The sequence below is a fragment of the Spermophilus citellus genome (genome assembly GCF_964194105.1).
Source record: "Spermophilus citellus genome assembly, chromosome: 6".
NCBI classification, from domain to species: Eukaryota; Metazoa; Chordata; class Mammalia; order Rodentia; family Sciuridae; genus Spermophilus; species Spermophilus citellus.
The window spans coordinates 79,260,364-79,280,621 of NC_138187.1; the positions used below are offsets into that span (position 1 = coordinate 79,260,364).

The 20,258-nt window shown below is 40.9% G+C and overlaps 1 protein-coding gene across 2 annotated transcripts in view; it reads right to left on the reverse strand.

Moving 5' to 3' along the window:
• The window catches only part of PIP4K2A (phosphatidylinositol-5-phosphate 4-kinase type 2 alpha), a 159,923-nt gene that overhangs the window by 52,213 nt on the left and 87,452 nt on the right, over window positions 1-20,258 (reverse strand). The window contains exons 2-3 of one of the 2 annotated variants that reach the window (XM_081300457.1): window positions 12,288-12,385; window positions 10,275-10,371 (exon numbers count right to left, since the gene is read on the reverse strand). In XM_081300457.1, coding sequence (XP_081156583.1) covers window positions 10,275-10,371; window positions 12,288-12,385 — 195 coding nt within the window. Of the gene's footprint in view, window positions 1-10,274; window positions 10,372-12,287; window positions 12,386-20,258 lie in introns of those variants that run through there. The other variant, XM_081300458.1, reaches the window with a different exon arrangement.

Sequence of the window (20,258 nt, forward strand, 5' to 3'; positions counted from 1 at the left end):
TGGAGGGCATGGACCTTGAAGGTGATTCAGTACACGTTTCCCTGGGAGAATTCAGTGAGAAGACAGGACACCATCACTTTAGGCCATTCAGGCCAAGGTTACAGAAAAGACAACACTAGTTCTTAGAGCTGCATGAAAATAATACTTCCTTTGGTCCAGATGCATTCAGGACAACTTTGGCAAGGAGGAGCAAGTGAGCAAAGGGAGGAAGGAGGTCTGTGTGTTAAAAGTGGTCCTTGCGCTGCCTCCCAATAGCCTGCTACCTAGCAGAAACTGCATATGAAACTCCTCAGGGTGCTCTGTTCTGTCCCAAGGAAGAATGAGTCACAGCATTGTACAGGATGCTTGGACAAAGTGGGACAGCAAGAAGGGGAGGTTTGAGGGAAGCAGCCTAGAGTGATCTTCCGGCACCCCCAAAGAGTCTTTGCATGTGTAATTAAATATCCTAACCAAAGAGTATTAGAATTGGAAGCAATCTTAGAAATAATTCCAAACCACTTAACTTAGATAGTAAAACAGAGACCCATAAAATATGAATGACTCGATCATTTTAGCTTTTCGCTGTATCAACTGGGATGATACACGTGGAAGATCCAGGTCCCACAGTCTGCTGGGCAGCATGATGGGAGAGCTGATGCCAGTTTTTCCATGGTGACAAACACCTTCTAATACCAATATGGGGTGTGAGTCAGCTGGCAAAAAACCAAACCTGTCCTTATGTTTTCAATTTTGCCAAGTAAAGTGTGCAGAAAATATTATTAACAACAGCTAATGTAATCCAGAGTCCTTTACTTACATTTTTATGAACCTGTGTACCAAGCTATCATGATTCTAGGGCTGTTTATTGCTTGACTGTAACTGAAGGGGACAGGAGTAGGAGCTGTCTTCTCTCGAGGCAAGAGCTGAGACAGATGTGTGTTTGTGGAACAAGGCTTCAGGACAGAAAAACTGCTGCTGAGCCCTGGGCTTGGAGTCAGAGGATTCATGCAGCGTGAAGACAGGCTGAAGGGTGCCTAGTGCTCAGTACTTCATAAGTCTTTTCGATTGTAGAGACAACATCAGCCCTAAGAATTCTTCATATTTCTGACCATGTGGCACATTTCATCATGTCTATTTTAATTAGTTCACATGGTCTAAGAATTGGTGGAGGTTTTCATTCCCCTTCTACCACTGGCTTCTATCTTTAGAACAGTATCCCATCCTCTGCCTTTCTTTGCTCAGAACTGCATGGGTTACGCTGGCAAATAATGGCAAGAACCTAAGTAATCTTTTTACAGTAGGAATGCTGAATTCCAGGTTACTTTCCACAATACTAAGCTGGGAAACAAACACAAACAAAAAAGAACCAGGAAAAGCAGTTAAAATGAAATCAACAAGCTAGGATGAGATCTACGTGAAGAAAGAAGGTCAAGCAGAAGGCAACATGAAAAAAATTCTTTCTCATCTTAATCTCTGGATTTAAAAGACCAAGCCTCAGATTCAAATCTGATCCAATCAAGGCATAAACAGCACCATTTGGTTATCTTCAAGATAATCTCCCATTTTTAAAGTAAAATATTCACATTCAGAAGTCTTTACCCTCATTTGCCTGTCTCTATGAGACAGCTGCCAGATGAAATCACCCTAAGAAATCTACCCAGAATCTGGAAAGATCTACTCTCATTAAAAATTAAATTCCTTGTCATGGACACAGCTTAGAGAAGTATGTTCTGTAATAGAGTGACATTACTTGAACTCAAAATCTGGGATTCTGGACCTATCAGTTCAAAAGTGATAGCAGGAAAAAAGAAAATAATGTACTTATGAAAAAAAAGTGATAGTAGTAAGTTATTTTCTAAGGCTCTCAATAATAACCTACGTTTTAAAAAGGGAATTTAAAACATTCTACAAAGAAGTTTCAAGCTGAAAATTACCAGCTTATCCAATCTTCCTTCTATCCTTGGCCTCACTGCCCAGCACCCTTTCAAACCACAGGGAAAGAGTGGATACAATGAGGTGGGGCCGGGGGAGGGGGTGAGCAGAAGGTGACAGATAAAGATCACAGTCCCACAGCAGCAAGTTAAAGTCAGGGGCTCCAGGCCCCTCACCAACCCCCTCCCCTACACCCCTTATTCTCATCTGATTATCTGTTGAGAGCCACAGCCAAAGGGGCCCCAGCAAACTTCCAGCTCCCAGCTGATGATTGGTTCACCAGCAACATCTAGCTGATTGGCTCCTCTGCGGTGATGTTCATTGGGCTGTTTCCCTGCCCTTCAGACTGCCAGCTGATGATTGGCTCACAGCGGCCCCAGCAACATCTAGCTGATTGGCTCCTCCACGGAGCTGCTCACTGGGGGACTTCTTTGGCTCCGCCCATGCAACCCAGCCAATCGGCCTCAAGAGCAGGAGGATTGTGGGAGGTGGAGAGGCTGGTGTGGGTGTGAGAGGCTTGTGGGAAGCCGGTGGTGGCAGTTGGGCTCTGAGGGTTTTTTCCTGAGGAGCTGTTTTGTTTGGCCTTTGTAGTTCTAAAAATAAAGTTAGTTTCTTTTGACAAGTGGCTCCTGAATTGTGCCCAGCCAGACTGCGGCAATTATCTTCGAGGTAAGACAGCTGGAGTGAATGGTTTCTAAGTTTCCTATTTGCTCTTCTAATTATTCAGCATTAGTTACCTCTGTCATTTCCCAGACATTTAGAAATGGATAATGATTTACTATTTGTTTATGGGACCAAAATGCTGATGATAAGTGTAAATAAACAAATTGCAAAAAAAAAAAGCTCTATTCATCAGTGACTCCTTTCCTTCTATACATTTGATAGTTTCATATTACAAACTATATAATATGACCACTCAGTCCATTCCTTAAATTCACTTGCTCAGAGTGGAAATGGTGCAATCATAATCTGCCTTAATCAAAAGGTATCCAGGGCTGGAGCTATAGCTCAGTGGTAGAGCACTTGCCTTGCATGCATGAGACACTGGGTTCGATCCTCAGAACCACATAAAAATAAATAAAAAACAAAATAAAGATATATTTTAAAAAAGGTATCCAGAATCAGTATGGGGGGAGTCTCTTACTGAATATAAACTAATTTCAAACTCAAGCACACTTCTTCATTAATAGCTTTACTGAAATAGAGTTCACACAATATACCATTCACCTATTTATAGTACATGATTCAATCATTCTCAATACATTCACAAACTTATATAAATACTGCCACAATCATTTTTAGAACACTTAATCTCTCCCAAAAGAAACCCCATATTCATTTGTAGTTACTCCCATTCTCTCTCCCATTCTCCCAACCTAGAAGCCACTAGTTAATTTACTTTCTGCATATGTGAGGCCTTGGGTTCAATCCCCTGTCTGGATATTTCATACCAAAGTAGTCATCAGTATACAGGTGTATGTGATTGGCCTAGACATTCTTCTTACAAGGCCCCTAAACATTCATCCCCGACCAGGTGACCTACTGTGCAGCTACAGTCCCCCACTGTCTCTGGGTAAGCAAGGTGACCCTGTGGGTGCTCTTACTTCAGCCCCTAGATGTGACCGTAGTAGACAGTAAGTGCCACTTTGAAGGACTCTCCAAGGCTTGCTGGGGAGCAGGTGGGGGAGATGAGGACAAAGCGAATGGTTGGACATAAGTTCAAGTTCTAGGGCAGGATTACCAGGTACAGGGCAGGTGAGAATATGACTGCTCAATCCATCTTGGCCTGACTATCCTGAAACTTGGCATGTAAACATCTGGCCTTATGACATCCTACTTCAAACCTCAACAGCTGTGTTTGAAGCTCTGGTGCCATGCTGGCCCTCAACAGGAAATAAAGGAAGATAATGAGATATGAAGCTTCCTCTTTGATGGCCTTCTTACATTTATAATTCGAAATTTATTGTCCCTAAGAAAAGGATAAATGGTGCTGTCCACTCCCTCTCCTCTAACAGTCTGCGTGGAAAATGTTTATTTCCGCAGTGGGAGGTCCAGGATTAGTGAGTCTCCAGAAGGGTGGAGGAAATATAAAGGTCAATTTAATTAGCTCATTCCTATGGCCAATCTTTTATACCCCTCATAAAACTGTAACATAGTAACTGTTACGTTCTCCTCTATTTTTTTTTTTAGTACCAAGCATTCTGCACATTTAATTTTCTTAAACTAATCATAGTCTTGTATATATAGATTTTCCCCCCATTTTGATAGTTTGTACATTTGACTAAAAATCACATGTGAAAAGTTCTTACTGTCATTCAAAAGAAAGGCCACTTAAAATCAATTCTGTCATGCTCAAGTGTGTAAAGCCACATTGTAGCAAGAGCATATGTCAACATTGTATACAAGAACCTAAGTGACAGTCATGTACTCACTTGACTTAATAATAGATTCAGCGATCTGACAGCTTAGCTGGGAGGGACTGGGCATTGTGTTTTTCTCCCTCATTTTGCAGATGAGGAAACCTAGACCCCTGAGGGTTAGGTCAATGGTTTACGGTCACTGAAGACCTGAGACTCTACTGGGCCTCTAACTCCTAGGAAATGTTCTTCTCCCCAACCATGTTACCTGTTTCATGGACTTGAAACCTGGAAACCAATCACTGTCCTGCTGACAACTCAGGATTATGATTACATGCTTCAAATCACACAGCCCGGGAGATGGGAGTGACTTCCCAGAGAAGCCTGCTTTCTGGTTTTACATTTGACATCTCTGAATGAGCACAGATGGTCTTCTGACCTCGTCAGAGAGTTAAAGACCAACATGCTAACTTGAACATCATCATCAAGGATTTATTCAATGCACACTGTGTTCAAAGCCCTGTGTTAAGCCCTTGGGGGAATTTCAAAGAAAGCCTGAGTGTGATCCCAGGTGTAGAATGGCTTTTATTATAGAGGGGAGCAAGACACAGAGCAATCTAGTGCTTATCAATAATGAAACAACTTATCAGAAAAGAAAAAAACATAAAAATGAAAGGTAATGCTCAACAGAGAAAGCAGCAGAATTGCAGGAACTTCATGGAGTGCCATGAAATCACCTTTTAAAACTTCAGACTGCTACTTAACTATGGAGATTAAAACACTAGAGACAGGTCCCCAAAGCTCATGAAAAACAAGCATGCATTTAACTTGATAGGAGCACCTTGTGAGAAGGATGGCTGACTGTCAGGTCTTGGGTCCACAGCATGAGGTGCAATCCCAAGCAGGTTCAGGGCAGGAAATACAGGCAGATAGGAAGTGTATGCTCATAGGTGGGGGCAATCTGTGGTGGGGCTAGTAATTTGTTCAGCTTGCAAAGAGGAGGAGAAAAAGCACCAGAAAAGTCTAATGACGTTGACAGGCAGTGAGGGTAATCCTGTGGGGTTTAGTCCAGAAGCATCTTTGCTCAGGGCAGAGCTGCCTTCCAGGGCTCACTGGGAGGCACAGAGTAGCTAATCCAAGAGGACAAATGTGAACAATGAGCAAACCCAGTGACAAAGGGATAAAAGAGCATAGACAGTTCAAGGAGCAAGCACATACAGGGTAGTGAGCATGCTGGTATGATTTTAAAGAGACAGGACCACCGGGGACTTCGATGACCATGTCAGTGCCCATCCTTCCCATAGTAGGGCTTCTGCTCCTCACCCTGTCCTGACCACCAGCCTCATGGGGGAATCTCACAGTCATTTCCAGAGCCAAGGGGTCAAAAACTCAACTTCCTCCTCCTCTATCCCACCCTCAATCTTCCTTCCCTCTGCAATCTGCATTAATGCTCCTTTGGCTGCTCGCGAGGCCCCCAACTCAATGGCTCCTGTCCTAGGCCCCTGAGAGCCACCAGTCTCCTCCCCAACCTGGCAGTTTACATGTCTTAGTTCTTGGGAAGCCATTCTCTGCTTTAGGGTGTCGGTGACAAGTGCCCTGGCCCTGTCAGGTGTGCCTCCTCCTACTCAGTGCAATACGCCACAGTCTCCTAACATCTATATCTCTACACATAACCAATCAATCATCTCTAGAAAGTACAGACCTCATGTTATGGCTCCTCCCCTGCGCAAAATCCACAGGGCTGTTAGCTGGCTGCAAAACAGGGTTGAGGTCTTCAGCCCTGTTCCCATGTGAGTCTGGCTTTCCCCCAGCTTTGTCTTCAATTCCACCAACATCTAACTGCTTCACATGTATGAGCTCTGTTACCCCTATTATGGCCCCTTGGCCTCTTCTCCCTTTCTTCCATAAATCTCTCTTGAGGGTCTGTCTCTATGCTAACTACTGGGAAGGCAGCCAGGAAATAACAGCCACAGTCCCTGTCTTCAGGCAGTTTAAAGTCAATTTGAAAAATCTACATTTGAAGAACATTTTTTATTTGATAAGACTTAATATTCAGATATAGCAGTAGATTTCCCCCCTCCAAAGGTTAGTATTCACTGAAGAGCTTAATGCTTTAGAATTTGAAACTTGAAACAAGGACCTCAAAAGTTTAAACTGTTAACTTTTAAAATTAATCATTTTAAAATTAGAATTCTTGGTTACAAAAACAAAGAAAAGGCATCAAATGCGAATAATGAGGGATTCTAATTCAGGAGGCGCACGCAGTAGGGGAAAAGTAAACCTGATATTATCCAACACAATGAACAAGAGGGCTCAGTTTCAATTATGTGGTGTATTTAGGTTTAATAGCTGGCTCCGACCTGCAGAACTTTTTGGTTTATGGTGGGCAAACCCTCTCTGCATCTCAGAAATGAACTGAAGCCTCCATCTGATTTCCCAAGAGGAAATGTTACAAGAGGCTCTGAAACCCTGCATGGCTAAAAAGAGTGGCATAGATTTTCTTGAAGAACATCAAAAATTTTAATGCCTGGTTTTCTGCAAATCTCTTTAGCAGCTAATATAGAATTCATCAAAGTGACTGTTTCACTCTTCTGTATTCCCTGGAACGTCTAGCACAGAGCCTGGCATGCACCAGGTACAAATAAACACCCACTGAGTTGATAATTGCGCGTGAAATTATGACGGAAGGGACCAGGTCTTAAGGTGGCAGTGGCATGGCAGAAATAAAACTGCAGCAATGGTAACAGTGGAGGCAGCCAGGGCAGCATTCATTTTGAAAAAAGGGCCATGTGGAGTCACAGTGGCCAAACAATGAGACGAACATAATTCAACTCTGAGCATATTACAAACCAATCATGTTACTTTTAAAAAGTACTAATTGTTTTGGAGAAAGTTCTGAATTTGGAAGCACTAGGTACACACATGCAGAGGTTTACACATCTACGTTAGATGGACTGTTATTAATGATGAATATTCTAGAATTATTGTTTGAATTTGTCTTCAATAGCAAGGAAAATAAGTTTTTGTTTTAAAAGATAATCAAGAAATAAAAACAGGAAAGACACAAATGTTTACTGAGCTAGCAGAAAAGTTTTTTTAGTTCCTTTCAAGAAGTTTAAGATGACAGATAGAGGTCAATTAGGTAGGCAGATTACTATGGTCTACTTTTATCAGACTTCCATTAATCAATACTGACATTTTTCAGGTGCAACAAAAAGGCATTCACACAAACAAGTCCAGCCCATTTATCCTTTTGATTTAATGGAAAAGTCTGAATACAAATTGAATCAGATGATGAAGCTCTTTAATGCTACATTGATTTTAAGTTGCTTGTCCAAAATGCAAGTGCTTCAGAAAATGAACACAGGGTTGTGCGTCCAGAACTCAGGAGCAGTACCAGTGGCCAGTGGGAGGCTCTGCTCAGCTCTAGCAGGGGAAAAGGAAACTGCTTCTATTCAGTGATCATGTGCCAACCCACATCTGCTGCTTGAACTGGCCCTGATGAATGGACCCGCAGGCAACTGATGTGATGGGCCCCTTTGGTCCACGCCTTCCTTCAGCCTTTGCCCCTGCAGTGCACAGGGCCTATAAGGTGTGATTTCACGGCCAATGTCATCAGACCTGCCTTCTTTTCTTTTTCCAAACCAGTAGTCAACAAACCGGGTTAATCTCCACATTTACAATCTTGTCTATAGTTGAAACTCAGGGACTGCTGTCTTGGGAAGTATAGACACTGAGAAAGGGAGGCAGGATGGGGGAGAGAAGAAAAGTGTATGGGAGGTTTACTAAAGCTACTCTGAACACCCACTCTTCTCCCCCCCCCCCCCCCATAGAAACACAGTTGCCAAAGAAAAAGCCACAATTTAAATGCCAAAAGCAGTGAGCAGAGCTGAGGCAGGGAGGGGTGCTGGGATGGTCAATCACACTCACACCCACTCTCCTCAGTACTGATCTCTCAAGCTAAGAGTTTAACAGACTTGCCAATTAGTTACTTGTGAATCATCCTCCACTTGCCTCATTTCCCTTCAAAGTTTGTACTCAGCAATTTGCACTTACTTAAATACCAACTTATACCATTTTGTTTTCAGGGGGAAATAGTAGCATCTTAGTATTTCAGCAACCAAATTGGTCATTTTCAGAGTTTCAAAACTAACTTTTTATCTGCTTCAGGGCAGAATTCAGAAAGCAGTGTAATCAGTTTAGGCCTCTTTGAAGGGTTTGGGCTCTTAAAACTCAGTTTCTGTTAAACGCCAATGCAGCCATTTCATTTTTTTTAAAAAGATGGGGACAGAGGAGGGACACACTCATGTTGGGAGTCAGGCAGAGGAGATTTCCTAAAGATGTCAATGTAATCTGCCATTAATTCCTTTTAAAGTGACTAGTTCATTTTCATATGGCCCATTTAAATATAGTAACAGTTCTTAAATCATATGGAATTATCCCTTCTTATGTCATATGAAACCCTTTTACTATTCCAACAATTATTCTTTAAAAATTACTTGTTTTTTCAGCAATAAGTGTCAAGTGAATAAGTGCCATCTAAGTCTTACTGACAAAGCCCCAGTGAGTGTTGGCTTCAGTGCAGTTTTAAGAGCAGAGCACCCACACCCTGCCTGCTCCCCTCACTTGCCCTCAGCCCAGAGCCTGGGCTTCTGTGGAGACCACAACCCCGATCCACAATAAGGGGATGTCACCGGCAACCTGGCCAGCACAGCTTTCTCAAAGTATGGCAACATCTCATTTTGAGTAAGCATGGGAGAAATTCTTGAAGGCTTTCAACAAGAGCCTGGGTGGGAAGTGGGAGAAAAGATCTTTAGGAAAGAGTACTAAGTGTGACTTGCCTAAAGGATCCTATTTTTTAATAAAAAATTCAGGGAAAGCCGTGCTAATATTCAACTTGTAAAGCCACTGAGAGTATCAACATAAATTAAGATTTTTTAAATTAGGGCAAATAATAGAAAGTGGGTTTTTTGTTGTTGTTGGGGGGGGGTATACTGGGGATTGAACACAGGGGCACTCAACCACTGAGCCACATCCCAAGCCCTATTTTGTTTTTTTAAATTTAGAGAGAGGGGGTCACATTGAGTTGCTTAGCGCCTCACTTTTGCTGAAGCTGGCTTTGAACTTGAGATCCTCCTGTCTCAGCCTCCCGAGCTGCTGGGATTACAAGCGTGTGCCACTGTGCCCCACTTGAAAGTGTTTATTGTAATTGAAAAGATTTAAAATAAGTCAGTACTTAGAATTCTGTTCGTAAGGAAATCCTTATGGATCTGGTTGACTATATTAAACTTTAACCAACGTCAGGTCCTTTCTTAGGAAAATGATCATGCAACAAGAAATATTTAAAAAGTTAAGCTGTATTTCAAAGTTAAAATCAAGACCAGGCAAAGACAGGGAGTGAAGCAACAGTGCCTATTTACATGTGGGAGGAGCCGAGAGCAAGAGGAAGATGTTCCACAGCACTGTGCCAAGAACTGGTGGGTTCCTGGTGGTGACAACAGTGCCATGGCCACTCTACAATCTAGCATTGTAGTGCGCAAAGTGTGGCCTTTGATGAAAACACTGTGGCAAGCGTCAGAGTTTGCCAATTCAACATGCAGCAAATCAGCAAGAAAACAATTTCTGAGATTCCTGTGAATTCAGCGCGCACACACACACACACACACACACACACACACTGGCACAGCTGTGGACACACCTGACCGCAGAAATCAGGAGGCAGCTCCTCTGGTAGAAACTTCCACCTGGAAATGAGAGTGTTCACCAAATGCTCACAGCTTGGTCTCTTTCTAAAGATGAGTCATTTCTTATAAGAAATTGCATACGGGGCCCTAACTTTGAGAACTCTTTACTTCAGAAAGAACATTGAAAACTGCTTATGCAAAATGCAGACTGGTACTATATACACACTTATAATGATAAAAATATACAAATCCAGTTTTACAGAGCAAAAGGTATGATGGAACCCATTTTCCAGCCAAGGCAACTGTTACAAAAGCAACTCACCTGGAAATCCTGGTCATCGATTCCAAACCTCTCTCGCAAGTTACGGAAAACCATCGGGCAGTATTCCTTGAACTTGAAGTGGCTTGGCATGTTTTCTCTGAAATGATCACATTGTGGAATAAAGTTCAGTCAGAAGAGTTAGCCACATTGAATCTGCTCCCATTTAGCTCTTTGTGTACCAAGGAAGTGTCTGGAGTTCACTGTCCTGGATGATTTCACAGAACCAGGTACAACCCAGTAAGATCTAGGAGACAGGGCTGGATTGTGACTCAGTGGTAGAGCACTTGCCTAACATGTGTAAGGCACTGGGTTTAATCCTCAGCACTGCATACAAATAAATAAAATAAAGGTCCATCAACAACTAAAATAAAAAATTAAAAAATATCTAGGAGGCAGAAGGGGACAGATACCACCTTCTGTCTCAAATATATTTGGACTGTGTGACCCCTTAACCCTGGCCACGCATAATAGCCATTCCCCATAGAAGAGGTGGAGGTGGAGAGGCCAGGTGGAGGGAAACAGTGAAGAACAAGAAGCAGGAGTGAGAGAAAGGGGCAGCCCAGCAAGCGCCACAGTGGTCCCCATGTTGTTCTGTTACTAAGGCCCCAAATAACCTGTTGTATATAGATACCACATTCTACATTTCCATGGAGAAAATTCCTAGAAAAGCTAACCTTTACACAACATTACGGGAAGTATGAACACGTCAGTTTCATATGAGAACAATGACCCCATTAAGAAATTTCATGAAGGTCTGGGATGTGGTTCAGTATGGAGTGCTTGTCTAGTATGTGTAAGGCCCTAGGTTTCATCCCCTAGCACCACAGAAAATAGAAAGGAAAAGAAAATGAAAAAGAAATTTCATAATTGATCCACATGTGGGAGGGATTTCTTAGAGAAATTTCTACTCCTTCATGTAGAATTGCTTTCCCCTTTGTGTTCCCATGGATCCAAATACATAAATTACATACACACATACCCCCCCCCCCCCCAGGCCTTTTTTTTGGTTCCGTGGATTGAATCCAGAGGCACTTAACCACTGAGCCACATCCCAGCCCTTTTTTATATTTTATTTAGAGACAGGGTCTTGCTGAGTTGTTTAGGGCCTCTCTAAACTGCTGACTGGCTTTGATCTCTTGATCTTCCTGCCTCAGCCTCCCAAATGACTGGGATTACAGGTATGCACCACCATGCTTGGTGATACACCCTTATTACTGTACTTTGCACACTACGTTACAGTGATTTGTTCATGTGTCAGTGTTCAACTACTGGTCTGATGGTGATCCCTTGTGGGCAGGGCAATATCTTATATATCACTGCATTTCTCACTCTCAATGGATTACCTAAGATCTAATAGGTGCTCCCTGATGATGCCTAAAATAACATTCCATGAAGAAGAATATTCTTTTTTTTTTTTTTAAAGAGAGAGAGAGAGAGAGAGAATTTTATTTATTTATTAGTTTTTTCGGTGGACACAACATCTTTGTTGGTATGTGGTGCTGAGGATCAAACCCGGGCCGCACGCATGGCAGGCCAGCGCGCTACCACTTGAGCCACATCTCCAGCCCCAAGAAGAATATTCTTAATATCCAATATGGCACCCAATTATGTGTTATAGGAATATACCTTAATTCGTTATTGTTCTATGATGCAGTCATTGCTGTTCACAAAATTATCATTTTCGAAGTGTTGTGCAAGAGAGCAGAGGTTCATCATTGCTCAAAAATTCAAGCAATTTACAGCTTCAAAATTTTAAATTGTAATGAAAGTATCACTTTTAACGTATAAGATATTCATAGAGAACAATATGCCATATGGCAAAAGGATATTATCCCAGAGGGCCTGCTGTTGCTTCTCTGAAAATGACAGATGGTTATGTTTATCACAGGATTAACTTCATCAGCAAAACTTTACTCCTACCCATTGAAAAAATTATGTGATTACAGAAATTCACAAAAATCATACTCTTACAGCAGCCCCAGCAGGCCTATGAGAGGTCGCACTTATACTTACTTGTTAAAAAGGTGATTGTCCACCTTTATCTTTGAATAGGCTTTGAAGTCATCTGGCATCAACATGACAGGGATTTGAACATGGCTCAGTTCATTGATCTAGAAAAATAGAAAATAAATAGCACCAGTTATTACCATCCTGGTGGGAAAGGCTTGACTTAAATGCATACTGGCGAAGAAAACCTGGTTGCCTGCTCTCTCTCCTCCCTACTCCTACTCCAAACTTTCTTCCTCACTCCCTCGTCAGACTTTATCCACTACCTCCCGGCTCCCATCCAGCTCTAGCTGCTGCTTCTTATCTCTCTGTCTGATGCTGGACCTTAGTGGCCACTGGCAGTGACCAAGGGGAATACTGGGGGTGGGGGGTAGCCTTTAAGGCTACCTGTCCCTACTTGTCCCCATTCTACTCTCCTCCGTTCCCTCTAGACCCTTGGCCCAGAGCTCCTTTGATCATATTTCCAAGACAACTCCTCTCTGTTCTCTGAGATGGATTTTTAATTTTGAGGTAAATATTCGTTGATTAATAGACGTGATTTAAACTTTGGAGAGCTCAAATAATAATAATGACATTCAGGAGGTCTTTACCATTCTTAAGGGAACTAAGGTTAAAAAAAATATATTGGGGTAGGGCATAAGTTACCAAGAGAGGAACCTTCTCAGAGGGAACAAGGAAGACAGCCGGCCTGGGACTACATGAGAGGAAGACGGACTGGACAGGAGTTTGGAACAAAACAAAGCTGTGGTTCCAGAGGACGCAGGGTAGAATCCAGTTCTGTTTAAATTCCAGTGAGTGACAGGGGCAGCTTCTCACATAGGACTGTGAAAAACTTGACCTTTCTTCTTGATTAACCATTTTTGTATCATGGTTTTCAAAGTACACACCTCCCTTGTTGCTAGCAATATAAGCCACTTTAAAGATCTAGACTTCCAGTAGAATGGAAGGTACTCTAAGGAGTCTCAGTTCCCCAAAGTAAAGACGAGCAAACAAATAAACAAACAAAACATGAGTTCCTTGATACAGCAGTTTTTAACACATTGCTGGGTTCACAGAAAGCAAGTCTCCAAGGCACTCTCCTTCCCACAGTGAGTGTCATCCAAAGGGACTGTGATCATGTTTGTCAAGCAAGCCTGAAGACTAATGCCAATTTCAACCTTTTCTTGAGCCAAGGTTAAAGGGTTCAGAGGCTTAAAGACAACACAGGAACTTAAAAGAGTGATAACAAAATGTGAAAGAAATGGGGTTGGTCTTCTGGGCAGAGCTGAGAGTCGACTTGCAGTGCATGGTAGCTGATTTTTAGAGAAGCAAGTGACCTTGAGGAGTGGCAGGCCAGCAGAATTTGACTTCAGGAGTCCTTCAGGTTTAAGGATTTTTGCTGGTTAAGTGTGATATAAAGATAAAGGAGCAAGGGAGTTCCAGGACAATCACTTGGAAATGGAAAATTGGTATAAAATACAATCTCTGACTATACTGAGTTTCCATTATAGCTAATGGGGCAGGACATCACAACACAAGAGTCAAATACAAGGCAGCTACAAGAAATAGCAAAGTCTTGTCAATAAATGCCACAGGAACTCAGAGCACGGAGTGCACTGTCACAGGTGAGGGTGAAGGGCTTCTCAGAGGGAGCAAAGTCTGATGTGGTGCTAGAGGAACGATGAGCCATGACTAAGGTGCCATTGAAGTCTGGGGTCTAGGGATGTAGGTAGCTCAGTGAGGGTGCCCTTGCCTAGCATGCACAAGGGCCTGGCTTCACTGTCTAGCATGGGGTCAAAAACAAAAACAAAAAATGCCAGGGAAGCAGTATGTGGTGGTGCATGCCTGTAATCCCAGCTACCCTGGAGGCTGAGGCAGGAGGATGCCAGATTTGAGTCCATCTTCAGCAATTTAGCAGGACTTTTTTCCAGAATAAATTAAAAAAGGACTGGGAATACAGCCTCTGGTAGAGCCTGAGGCCCTGGATTTGATCATCAGTGCCCCTTTCCACCACACACACACACACACACACACACACACACACACACCTACCTCCAGGGAATATGTACTTTTAGTTATTTCTAGAAGCCTCATTTCCTATAAATCAGGCTCCCTCCAGAGTTAGGGAATACTTGGTCCTCATCAGTAGGAAGATAGGAAATGAGAAGACAAATCAAAGATGATTACACTTACAGCTTGGTTTACGTACAGAAGATCTGAAACTAACAAAGAACTTCAGATTATACAGTCTAATCTCTCATTGTGCAGATTATAATATGTCCTGGGATAGCTGTAGCTATAGCTTTGTAATTGAGGAGCAGGTTGAGATGAGTTATGCTCTTTATTTCATGGCTACTTTCTCTTTCTTCCAGACTGCCTTTCATTCACAGTAGGTTCAAATTTCCTTTGCCCCCCCCCCCCAAACACACAAATCTACTTCCAAACTTCTAGATGTAATGATCTGTGAACAAATAATTCATGAACCAGAAAATCTACCACTTAAACTATCTATACATATATTTTAGTAGTATACCTATATGAGCCCTTATATTATTTTTTTCTATAGGCACATTTCATTTTGTTGTATATGAGGATTGGCAGTCATTCATCAGGTTTATTGAACTGTAGTAACTCCCACAGCCTGGTCTTTGAAAGGTCATTTAACTTCTTGGGAACACTCTCCTTTAGCTTATTATTGTGCTATTCATTACATACACTAAACTGTGTGGCTTGTTTCTAGTTTAAATTGATGAGCTGGTGCAGGTAATAACAATGACCTACCATCTTTAATAAGGTGGGGTTAATCCTATTAATTTCTGTATTTCAACTGTGGCTCTTGCTTGGGTGTGAACTTGACATTTTCAGGACAAAATTCTTAGATTTAGAAGTCTTCAGTTTGGGAAAATTATAATTTATTGGTTTGATATTCTACCTAGCTCAATCATTCTATATGGCCCATTCCAGAATTGATAACAAAATGAACAATAACTGATCATTAGTTTATATTTATTATCAGTATTTTTTAAGCAAAGAATTCATATGTTGTCTGTCTTTATAGATACTTAAATTGAGGAACACATATTTATGAAGGTTATATAATATTCATGAAAGGAAACAAAAAGATTTGTATTAACTGTTACTGTTTTGAAGGAAAGAATAATACCCCCCTTAGGAATAAGCATACATTATGAAATCCAAAATTTATGGAGATAAAAGTGGTTTTGGAGTTTATTAAAATTTTATTAGGTTAGCTTAAAAATGGAAAGCGATAGTTATATTACTCAGGCACATTGACAGTTCTTTCAGGTTGCAAATATTTAATGAACTCTTATAACAAAAGGGCAATACCACTTTATACTTGTGAAGTACTTAACAGTTGTCAAAACACTCTGGCAAATACACTCTGGTTTTCTATTTCTGCTGATAGTCATATTCATAGTTCTATAATGCTCATTATTTTGTGAGTGTATTAGAAATACTTACACGTGGAGAGGCTGCAGGCTGGGTATTTTTGCACCATGGGAATGATGTGTTCCTGTTTATGCTGGGACAGTCACCCCCAAAACACAGGTGTGGATCAGCACTGCCTCTCTGCCTAGCCATCGGGCATGGGTGCTGACAATGCTGGGGCCCAACATATGAAATAAAGCAGCTTTGTTGTCAGTATCAGTGGAAACAAGGCCAAAAGTGGGCAGGGAGGTTGTGTGCAAAGGTTTAGTACAAAGTGTCAACATGTCCCTGATTGTATTATAATTCAACAGTGAAGGAAGCAGGAGGGCAGAGAGGAGTTGGCATGGTGGGAGGAAGGAGTTTTGCTTAGCTGTGCCTCCGCTCACTTTATTACTCGTTGCTCATGCTTACTGGACATGTGCCAAACATCATGTTAAACACAGTATCTTATCTGATCTTCACAACCCAATGTAGTAAGAGCTGTCATTATCCCCCATTTTACAGCTAAGGAAATTGAGGCATAGTGAGATCAGGTAAGATACTAGCTTCTAAATGGTTGAGCTGTACCTGGAATCCAGCCTAAGCTGAAATCTTCCTAGTCAAGGCAGCTCACTTGAGTTACCTCAGGTACATAATTCAGGGAGTAGGACTGATGGAACCCAAGACCCATTCAAACATCTGTTTTCTGTGAGGTTGGGAGTCATGGTGCATCCATAAGGCATCTACCTTAAGTTTATGTCTTTACTGTGTTAAAAATTGTAAGGATTTCTTGTTTTCTTAAAGTATAAATGCAATGGTAACTGCATGTTTAATTTATTGAATTAACTGAATATGCACCATGATCTATAATTAAACCAGCAGAGGTTTCTACAGCACCATTTAAATTTGGAAAAGGCCTGGGTCACTGAACAGTTATCATCCCCCTGACATTGCCTATCACTTCCAAAAAGGAAAAATAAATATTCCCCAAAGCTCTACTTAAATCTTAATGATTCGTAAACAGTATCCTTGAAGGATGTAAAATCAATTTCCAAAGAAATTATTTATTAGAAATAATTATCTTAGTTTTACTTTAAGAAAAAACATGTTTAACACAAAGTGCAGTAAAATTAATGTGTATTTCCTCTTAAAATGCCATATAGCCCAACTCAGAAAAGGTGTCTCAATTCCTCTCCTCAGCAAGACATTCCAATTTACATCAAATGCAAGTTCCCTCCAACACTGTAAAATACAGGTTTGTTATTTTGTGAGTTAGCTCTGCTGACTGCAGTGAACATCACTCCTGCAGATGTGAGACCGAATTCACACTGGTAAGGAAACAGAGGTTGCAATTAAGCTTCAAAAAAATAGAAATAATAAATAGCTACTGGACAAGAAATAAATAAGCAAGACCCAGCTGGCAACAGTTCTGAAATTAAGGCATGCAGAGGTATCCCCACAAAGCCCATGCTGCAACACTTTAAAAGTAAACCTCACTAATTTATAAGATTTTTAAGTCAAGCAAAGAATGTGTTCATAAATGGTGAAGCAATATTATTGACAATTGATTCATATACATTCATTCTAAACACTATGTTCTCAGACTAATGCATAATTAGCAACTGATTTTCATTCAGCTAAGAATACACAAAAAGGAAAAACAAAAACAAAAACAAAACCCTTACATGTAGAGGAGACACTGAGATAATCTGATTATAGTAAAGAAGATTCCCTACAAATTATGCCTTATTGAGATGAAATAGGAAGTATCCAGTGTGGGAACTGCTGGCTACACTGCTATTATCAACTCTTAACAGAGGGACCTACATGGTGGCAGTGCAGCTTTGGGCTAAGAGGGGAGATGACAGTGGAATGGGATGATCTTGAAAGACCCACTTATCCCTCCTCCAAATCTCAAGATGCAGGTTGAAAAGGGCTTATTTATCTCCCAAGCAACATTCTTACCACTTAAGTATGAGTGCATATTTATAAGTATAATTTAATAATAAAGTGAGAAATTTCAAGGTGATAAACCAGAGCGGAATAAGCACCAAGGATTCGTGATCAGCAAGGACCCAATGGAAAAAGCACAGTAATACATAACCAAAGGATGATAGTTTTGGATACTAGTTTAACTTTCATTCATTTCTTAGGTGAATTAACAACTAACAAATATGCCATACAGAGTCCACAGACTTTACCAGATTTTCAACTGCTTCCAGCTTCTACAAAAGGATCCTGACTTCATGATAAAATATGTAAAATATGACATCACCACTAGTATTAATTTCTCCCCCCTCTTCCATAACTTCTTCTTATCAGTATCTGAAAGTTCTTTCCACTTGCTGGACTTAGCCTAAAAAAATTAGGCCCCAACTTCCTTAATAAGACTCCTGCGGTGCAAGAATTAAAATCAAGAATCAATAAATGGGATGGACTCAAACTAAAAAATTTCTTCTCAGCAAAAGAAACAATCTGTGAGGTGAATAGAGAGCCTACATCTTGAGAGCAAATCTTTACCTCTCACACATCAGATAGAGCACTAATCTCCAGGGTATATAAAGAACTCAAAAAGCTAAGTAACCAAAAAAAAAAAAACAAATAACCCAATCAATAAATGGGCCAAGGACCTGAACAGACACTTCTCAAAAGAGGATATACAATCAATCAACAAATATATGAAAAAATGTTCATCATTAGAAATTAGAGAAATGCAAATTAAAACCACTCCAAGATTTCATCTCACTCCAGTCAGAATGGCAGCTATTATGCATACAAACAACAGTAAGAGTTGGTGAGGATGTGGGGGAAAAGGTACACTCATACACTGCTGATGGAACTGCAAATTGGTGCAGCCAATATGGAAAGCAGTATGGAGATTTCTTGGAAAATTGGGAATGGAACCACCATTTGACCCAGCTATCCCTCTCCTTGGTCTATACCTAAAGGACTTAAAAACAGCATACTACAGGGACACAGCCACATCAATGTTTATAGCAGCACAATTCACAATAGTCTGCAAGTGCCCTGAACCCCTATCTTCTAGTAGTCATGATTTTAGTTTTCTGCTTATCTACTTCCTAAAGTGAATGAACCCCTAGGTTCATTCAAAAGATGAATGGATAAAAGGTGTGGCATATATATACAATGGAATATTACTCAGCAATAAAAGAGAATAAAATCATGGCATTTGCAAGTAAATGGATGGAGTTAGAGCAGATAATGCTAAGTGAAGTTAGCCAATCCCAAAAAACCAAATGCTGAATGTTTTCTTTGATATAAGGAGGCTGATTCATAGAGGAATAGGGAGAGGAAGCATGGGAGGAATAGACAAACTCTAGATAGGGCAGAGAGGTTGAAGGGAAAGGGAGGGGGGCATGGGGTAATTAATGATGGTGGAATGTGTTGATCATTATTATCCAAGTACAGGTATGAAGACACAAATTGGTGTGAACATACTTTGTATACAACCAGAAGGAAAAAAAAATCCCCAAATTCTTTTGTGGCTCCAGTTGATAAACCATACAATTCCTCCCCCTACTAATCACTAACTTTAAAGATTTTTCTGCTTTGGGGTTCATTCACTTTAGGAAGTAGATAATCAGAAAACTAAAATCATGACTACTAGAAGATAGGGGTTCAGGGCACTTGCAGGATGCAGGAATGCATCATAGCTGGAGGTTTTAGAACTGAAGTCACTGAGTTGTCCCTCAGTTATACAAAACCACTTCAGTCCCATTTCTAAGAAAATATTTTCCACAGTATGACCTAGAAAAGCTGTCAGGATTGTACACTCTCTTGCCATACTCTTCATCAGAGGCCTCGGCACTCACTATTCCTGCAGGGAGGGAGGTTTGATGAGGACAGAGAAGAATGTAACAGCTTATAATTGTAAATAGCAATTAGGCAGGCTGCCTGGTTGACACAGAATTAGTCTCCTTGGGTGTGACAACTATGACCACTCCTCCCAAAACCTGGGAGTAGACGGAAGAAAATCTTTGTCTGTCTGTCTGTCTCTCTCTCTTTCTCTGGTAAAATGTGGATATCACCACTAGGTGTGTGCCGAAGTTCATGTTTCTGATGTGAAGTGGTAACAATGACAATATCCTTAGAACAAAGACCATCCTTTTTGCCAGCTTGAGCCAGGGAGTTGGAGACTAACCTTCAGGAGATCCTATCTCCTGAAGAAAGTATGAAGGAGAGAGAAGAAAAGAAAGAGCATAATATTCCTTTACATTTTTCTACTAATTTTCTTAGTAAGTTTGGTGATAGAGGAAACTACCTAAAATTTTTTTATCAGAGTTTATTTCTTTTTATTTGAAAACTATTAGTAACTTCAAATTCTATATTAGGGAAAAAGAACTCCACTGACTTTAGCATCATTTGGAAATAATTTTTATAATGTTGTAATGAATATGGGTTCAAATAATTAAGAATTTTAAAGATGAATTCCCAGTATGACTCAAGTATGTAGCCCATACTTGGAATGGAGTGGCTCCTATTATAACTTACACTGCAAACTGAGTAGCAATTTGAAAGTTCTGAGGTTTCAGAGAGACAGAGCAAATT